General features: G+C 37.7%; 1 protein-coding gene across 1 annotated transcript in view; it reads left to right on the top strand.

The window, feature by feature from the left end:
* The first annotated feature begins 2,443 nt into the window (after nt 1–2,443).
* Nucleotides 2,444–8,365, top strand: part of pleca (plectin a) — a 150,623-nt gene continuing 144,701 nt past the window's right edge. The window contains exons 1-2 of the mRNA XM_079829002.1: nt 2,444–2,747; nt 3,597–3,634. Of these exons, the coding sequence (XP_079685128.1) occupies nt 2,591–2,747; nt 3,597–3,634 (195 nt within the window). The 5' untranslated portion in view covers nt 2,444–2,590. The remainder of the gene's footprint in view (nt 2,748–3,596; nt 3,635–8,365) is intronic.

Genomic DNA, 8,365 nt, shown 5'->3' with positions numbered 1-8,365 from the left:
AAACTTTGATCAGTTATGTAATTTTAGTAACCATTCCAAAGCGTTTCTTTGGCTAGATATTACACCTAGATGCAATCTTCTATCTATATCTATCTATCTATCTATCTATCTATCTATCTATCTATCTATCTATCTATCTATCTATCTATCTATCTATCTATCTATCTATCTATCTATCTATCTATCTATCTATCTATCTATCTATCTATCTATCTATCTATCTATCTATCTATCTATCTATCTATCTATCTATCTATCTATCTATCTATCTATCTATCTATCTATCTATCTCTCTCTCTCTCTCTCTCTCTCTCTCTCTCTCTCTCTCTCTATCTCTCTATCTATCTATCTATCTATCTCTCTATCTATCTATCTCTCTCTCTATCTCTCTCTCTCTCTCTATCTCTCTCTCTCTCTATCTCTCTATCTATCTATCTATCTATCTATCTATCTATAAATATAATTTTTTTTTAGAATTTTTTTTTTTTATATATACAATCATCACAGACAACTGGAAAAGAAATTTGCATCAGTTCTGTCATGAAATCTTTTAGTAATGGTTTTATCCACTAGGTGGCAGCAGAGACTAACTTTTCCACCACTGTTTGGCTAGTCACCCATCAACGGCCACAAACCAGTCATTACCAGCTGCCTGACTGATCATCGTCTCTTTTTAAAGCCTTCTTGATTTTGCAGTGTGTTTACAAGCTGAAACCTAGGAATGTTGGGCATCTGTGTTTGATTTGGGGGGGACCAGGTAATTTTGGGCAGAGGTTGAAAACACAGGGTGTGTGTGTTGTCAAAGAAGCAAACCGAGATGGAAAGATCCTGTAGTGACTCATAAATGACCAGCTTCCTCTAAATAACAGATTTTCCTCTGGGTATTTTTATATTTCATCCAAAGTCCAGACAAAATGCTTATGGAAAGTGTGTGTTTTCTGCTTACTGGATGCATGTTTCCTGGAAGCTGATATATTTGGTTCATTCATCAAAATAGAGGCTTGTAAATGTATAACTTTATGTAAAATCATCAAATATGGTTTTGAGTGGGAAAGAGAAAAATATTTTGTCATAAATTGTGGACCTACTTTATATTAAGTGTCTTTAACTACTATGTAATTAATAATTTGATACAACGCACTTATTGTGTACTTGCTTGTATTTACATTTTACTTAAAAAATGACTGCATGTAATTATAGCTGTAATTACATTTATAATTCACCCTTCTTTTAACCTGTCCTTAAACCTACCCATACCAACGAAACCTTTCCCTAACCTTACCCATATCCATATCCCATCTCAATAGTAGCAAATGTGTTTTGCAATACATGTACACAATAATTTGCGCAATAAAGTACACTCAAAAATGTAAACTTTTTTTTCAAGATTTACGCATTTCAATTAATAGAAAAATTCCATCCAGTTTAATTGAATAATCCGTACATATTATTCATATTATGAATTTTAAAGGAGTAAAACATTATTATTTTTTTTTTAAATCTTAATGGAAGGGAATGGACCATTCAGTTGTTGTAAGTAGTGCTGTCAAATCGATCAATCACATCCAAAATAAAAGTTTGTGTTTACAAAATATATGTGTGTGTACTGTGTATAATTATTATGTACCGGTACTGTTTAAATAAATACACACACATGCACATAAATATATTTATATTATATAAATATATACATGCAAATATTTCTTACATACATCAATGAGTGTGTGTGTGTGTGTGTATACAGTACATAATAATACACAGTATACACATATATTATGTGTAAACAAACTTTTATTTTGGATGTGATTAATTGCCATTAATAGATTTGACACCACTAGTTTTAAGCTCTAGTTTTTTTACTCAGAAATATTTATATGAATTGAATATTCAATTCAATGTTATGGAATTTTACTATTAATTGAAATGTGTAAATCTTGAAAAAAGGCTTGCATTTTTAAAAAATGTTTTTTGAGTAGTTAAAGATGGCTGAAAATTGCCTCATTATGAAAATATGGTAAGCCTAAAAATTGTTTGGCCACGGAAGTCACACTTGCAAATGTGCAAATGATTCAAGAGACCTTTTCTCAGAACTAACCTCACTTTTCGCAATCATTTTAGCAATGACTAAACTCAAGTCTTTTTTTAGTGGATGCATGTAATCCGTTCCCCTCGAGATCTTCTTGATAAGTGTGACTCAAGTGTCAAAATACATTTTGAGGCCACTGTTTACATTAATGTCCTCTATTATGTCTGTGTTTGTACATGCTCACCTAGGAAGTGTACTCTGTTGTCGCTTTAAACCGCCTTGGGTGCATTTCTCTGCTCTTACCTACCATTAACCAACAGGTCTCGGAGCCTGAGTGAAATGAGGGTGTGTGTGTGTGAGAGATGTTTTGCCCTGGGAGTGGCTGCTGGATATTCCAGGCAGGGTTGCGAGTGCCGCACACACTCATATACGCACTCCTCCAGAGCTGACGTGGGTTGTGGCCTTGTACAGCTGCTGCCCATCTGCCACTGAGAAGCAGCCACAGGAGCTAGACGAGAGGAAAGAGGGAGTAGACAGAGAGGGAAAAGGGAAAAGTGGCTAAGTATGGACGCGCTGCAGGACTGGGCCCTGGCGTACCCGGCTCTGGCCCGGCTACTCTGGGTGATTGTGCTGGTTTTGGCCACCGTCCTGGTCTGGAGCTTGTTCTTCTGTTGCTGGGGTAACCAAAGCTCCACCTCCCCTCTGGAAAGATATCTCTCAGGTAATACAGCTGCTTTTATTCTCCCTCAGCTGATCTGTCAGTCAGTTCTTACTGATTTCTTCAGCTGTTTCCAAATCAGTAGAAGTTCTAGAGTGTTTGAGGAAGAAGTTGAGGAAGGAATTTTACAGTGGAAACAATATGCCGGTTTTTCATGACTGACTGCTTTCAGTGGGCACAGGATGGTAAAGTGGTTGAGTTGTGTGTTCACATTTGACGTCATCTGAAGGGGCGTTCTGAATCCTCAAATCATGGTTTACTATTTTTTTCAAGCAGTATCCCTAAATTAAATGTTCCCTGGGATGTTACGCAATGGCACCCTTTACAGATTTTGGCTATTTCCAAACCAAGATCTGGATTGCTTTAAAAAGACCCACTTTGGAAAGTTATTTCAAAACCACAAAGCAACTGTGGTTAAATCAGACACTAATTGTAGCCTTAGGTGAAGACTCAGCAATGTATTCTTTGAATACGTAGATTTCCACAAATGTAGCAACCAAGAAACATTGAGGGTCTGACATGCATTTGAGCTTGAAAGACGGAAAAATTAGTTCACATAACTTGACTATTTCTTTCTGAAGTTTGGGTTCAAAGTTCAAAACAGGCTCTAACTTGCTGTTTGAGTGATTACTATGACAGGAGTTTTGACAGCTTGACACAAACTTAGCTTGACCTACAAACGTGACTGTTCATATACCAAATACACAATCCTCCAAAAAATGTGTATGTGTTGAAATGTTTCAATCAATATCATGCTACATAATCAGTATGCCAGTTGGCCATAGCTCATAGAGTTTAATATTCTCCACATGGTCTTCCTTTATGTAATTTAATACTGTGTTTCTGTTTCAGCCATTGAGAAGCCGTCAAAGACAAAACACCAGAGCCAGGTACGTCATCAATCTATTACAATATTAATGATGCCTATATGATGTTTGTCTAAGTGAATTAGTTTTCAAGACCTTTATTAGGAAGAATATTGGTTTACTTATTGGTAAGAGTCAAAGCCTACTTGCACTGGACGTGCTGGTTTGGGCCTAGTCCTTATGTAACTGTTAGAAGCCAATAAGAGCTGTGCGTGTAAACCACACACCTCTGATCTCAAGAGGCGCTCTGAAACTATAGAGGCTGTGGTCTTTAGCCTCCTTGTTAGAGCGCCCGCCTCCCACGCTGGAAACCATGGTTCGAATCCCGCTCAGAGTGGATTAAGTAGATTACATTTGGTTCCATGACCAGGATGGGAGTGAGGTTTAGGGGGTGAGTGTAACAGACGTAGTGAGTGAGAGAACTCTAAATCTAACATTTGGTAAGAGCTCTGCGTGTAAACCTCTGTCCCCTGATCTCAAGAGGTGCTCTAGCGACTGACACTATAGAATCTTTAGCCTCCTTGTTAGAGCGCCCGCCTCCCATGCTGGAAACCACGGTTCGAATCCCGCTCAGAGTGGGTTGAGTAGATTACATTTGGTTCCATGACCTGGATGGGAGTGAGGATTAGGGGGTGAGTGTAACAGACGTAGTGAGTGAGAGAACTCTAAATCTAACATTTGGTAAGAGTTCTGCATGTAAACCTCACTCCCCTGTTCTCAGGAGGCGTTCTAGCGACTGACACCAGGCTGGTCCACCAAGCTGACGGTCAGCCGTTGGGCAACGTTGGGCCGTTTTTGAGAGTCTGACATCTTTTTTTTTTTGTAGAATTGGCGTTGGGTCATTGGTTAGAGAGAGAACTCAAATTGGCTGTTGAAGCAAAAGAGCCAGTGCACGAGAACAAGAGCAAAAGGGATGAAATCAAGCAAAGAAGTCATGACGACAGAGACAGAAGGCTGTTCCAATTTTATATCATTGTTGCAAATTAGCTCTGAGGGGAAATATTAATAATTATTCAGAACTTATTATAATTATTCATTATGACTAATTATGAATATTTGAATCAGTTAAATATATTAACTTGATGTAGCTACATTAACATTACAATCAATCAATCAGTTCGTCCTATGGACGTTCAGTATTGATTATTAATTAATTCTTAGAAAAAGGATATCTTTCATGGCCACAGAAAAAATAATTATTCCTTTGTATTTACATAAGCGCTTAGAGCGCATAAACAAGATCGATCATTTAAGGGACAATTTGTTTGCAGGCAGGGAGTCAGGACCAAACATATTGTGCACAAACTTTATTAACTAAAGCGTGGACAAGACTAAAACTAACATGAAACATACATATACAAAACATACATGACAAGAGGTAAGGTTAAAGTTGATGGAGGGAAAGGGTCAGAACAGATGGATGAGGTTATGCAAAAAGTCTAAACCTTAGGAAGAATCATCTTTGATAAACTCCTTTGTCTGAACAGAGGGATTTACAGTTTTACTAAATACACAGCGATTTGTATTTCGTACTTTACTTGCATTTAGCCTGAGCTGTAGAAGACTGTCCGAGGTGAAATCGCAAGAGAAAGTTTCGATGGTTCTGTCCGATGGCATTGAAGTGGTGATCATCGAATGAAGAAGAAATGATGAGCTTGCATGGTTGTTTCGACTCCATCGAGGTTGGGGAAGTTGCACAGGCCTTAAGGAGTTTGGGCCTGATGGCCCATGTGGTGGCATCTGGTCTCCTGTCCAACACACACACGTGAGGCTTTGTGTGAAGCCCACAGGCACAGCGAGTCGTGTCCAGAAGAAGGAGAAGAAGAAGAGAAAGAGGGAATCTGAGATCTCTCTTTTTAAGGTCTGGGAGTAGTCACACCCTCCTGAGGTAGACATGACCAATGAGATTGTTGGGATTTCTAACTGGGAAATTCCTCTGGAGATTTTATGGCTCTTTGTTTCAAGCATGAAGTCAATGGGTCTGTGCCCATTTATATAGTTATAGTTAACACATATTGCCTCCTACGAGGATATGACATATATGAAAGTGTAAATCGTGAAGCGAGCATTAATTTGATAGGAGACACGGCATATATTCAATTCAATTCAATTCAAATTTATTTGTATAGCGCTTTTCACAATACACATTGTTTCAAAGCAGCTTCACAGAAAGTGCATTTCATAAATGTACATTGAAAAATGTTAGAAAGAGAATGTTAAAGAAAAATGTTAGGATAAGTTAATCAATCATGTATTATTTTAGGCCATAACAACGCTGGCGTTGAGTCGTCTCTTCACAGGCGTCGAGTCGTCTCATCACAGGGGCATCTGAAGTCTCCATGAGAGGCTGGATACAAACTGGAGCTGATGAACTAGTTACCTCGGGACTAGTGTCCCGAGATAACAACAGAAAAGCAGATGGGAAATAATTAGCATAGCTGCTGTTCAGAATATTAATGCTGTTGGTGCGATTTAACTGTAGTATAAAACTTATTTATAATGTGAATGCTTGGCTAAAGAGATGCGTCTTTAATCTAGTTTTAAACTGGGACAGCGAGTCTGAACCTCGAACAATATCCGGAAGACTATTCCAGAGTTTAGGAGCTAAATGTGAAAATGCCCTCCCTCCTTTAGTGGACTTAGATATCCTAGGAATGACCAGAAGCCTCGAGTTTAGTGATCTTAAAGAGCGCGATGGATTGTAGGGCGATAAAAGATCAGTTAAATACACTGGAGCTAAACCATTTAGGGCTTTATAGGTCAGTAGCAATACTTTGTAATTGATACGGAACTTAATAGGTAACCAGTGTAGAGATGATAAAATTGGTGTTATATGATCATATTTTCTTGACCTAGTAAGAACTCTAGCAGCTGCGTTTTGGACTAACTGTAGCTTGTTTATCGATGATGCAGGACAACCAGCTAATAAAGCATTACAGTAATCTAGTCTCGAGGTCATGAATGCATGAACTAACTTTTCTGCATCAGAAATAGATAGCATGTTACGTAGCTTAGCAATGTTTCTAAGGTGGAAAAATGCCGTTCTTGTAACATATGAAATATGACTTTCGAAAGACAAGTTGCGGTCTAATATAACACCCAGGTCTCTTACTGTAGTGGATAAAGCGACAGGACATCCTTCCAAGTTAAAGTTGTATTGTGAGAGGTTTTGTGGGCAGTTTTTTGGACCAATAAGTAATACCTCCGTTTTATCTGAATTTAATAGCAGAAAATTACACGTCATCCAGTGTTTAATATCATCAACACACGCTGTCAGTTTAGATAATTTAGCGTTTTCATCTGGTCGTGATGAAATATATAATTGAGTGTCATCAGCATAACAGTGGAAATTAATTCCATGTTTTCTTATAATATTACCAAGTGGCAGCATATATATTGAGAATAGCAGAGGGCCTAGCACGGATCCTTGTGGCACCCCATAGTCTACTGATGTTATCTTTGATTTTTCCCCATTTAGACAGACAAAATGGTAGCGGTCTGATAAATACGATCTAAACCAGTTTAATGCCTGTCCCTGAACACCAGTGTAATTTTGAAGTCGATCTAATAGTATTTTATGATCTATAGTATCGAACGCAGCACTAAGATCGAGTAGAACTAGTATTGAGATACAGCCTTGATCAGAAGCTAGAAGTAAATCATTTGTGATTTTAACGAGTGCGGTTTCTGTGCTGTGATGCTGCCTGAATCCTGATTGAAATTTTTCATAGATATCATTTTCTTGCAAGAAAGAGGACAATTGAGCGGACACAACTTTTTCTAGTATTTTAGACATAAATGGAAGATTTGAAATTGGTCTGTAATTTGCTAGGTTATTATGATCTAATTGTGGCTTCTTAATGAGAGGTTTTATGACTGCCAACTTGAATATTCTTGGAACATGACCTAAAGATAAAGACGAGTTAATAATATTGAGAAGAGGCTCTTCCACTACAGGTAACAACTCTTTCAGTAGTTTAGTGGGTATTGGATCTAATAAACATGTTGTTGGTTTAGATGCAATGATAAGTTTATTTAGCTCTTCCTGTCCTATAGTTGTAAAGCGGTATAGTAATTCTTGAGGGGCGATAATTGCGGTTGAATCATAAGACATCATTAATGATTGTACATTTACAATTTTGTTTCTGATGCTTTCTATTTTGTCAGCGAAGAAGTTCATAAAATCATTACTACTAAACTGTGACGGAATATTTTGCTCAGGCGATGCTTGTTTATTTGTTAGTCTAGCCACAGTGTTAAATAAAAACCTTGGATTATTTTGGTTATTTTCTATTAGTTTGCGGAGATGCTCAGCTCTGGCTGCTTTTAGGGCCTTTTTATAACGTGACATACTATCTTTCCATGCGATTCTAAAGACCTCTAAATTAGTTTGTTTCCATTTACGCTCTAAGTTACGAGTTTCTCTCTTGATAACATGTGTAGCACTGTTGTACCATGGTGCTTTATTTTTCTCTCTAACCTTTTTCAATCTAATTGGTGCTACAATTTCTAATGTACTAGAGAAAATGGTGCTCATACTGCTAGTCATTTCCTCTAGTTCATCTGTTTGTTTGGGTTCACTTAGCAGCTGAGACAGATCCGGTAAGCTATTTGAGAATCTATCTATAGTGGTTGGAAGGATTGTTCTGCCTGGCCGATAACGTGGCGCAACATGACAGATTTCAGCAGTACGCAGTATGCAAGTTACCATGTAATGGTCAGTGACATCATCACTTTGTGGTATAATATCTATAT

Source organism: Gobio gobio (genome assembly GCF_949357685.1).
Source record: "Gobio gobio genome assembly, chromosome: 11".
In the NCBI taxonomy this organism is placed as follows: domain Eukaryota; kingdom Metazoa; phylum Chordata; class Actinopteri; order Cypriniformes; family Gobionidae; genus Gobio; species Gobio gobio.
Note: the sequence above shows the minus strand (reverse complement) of the source record. Positions and strands in the feature narration are given on the sequence as shown.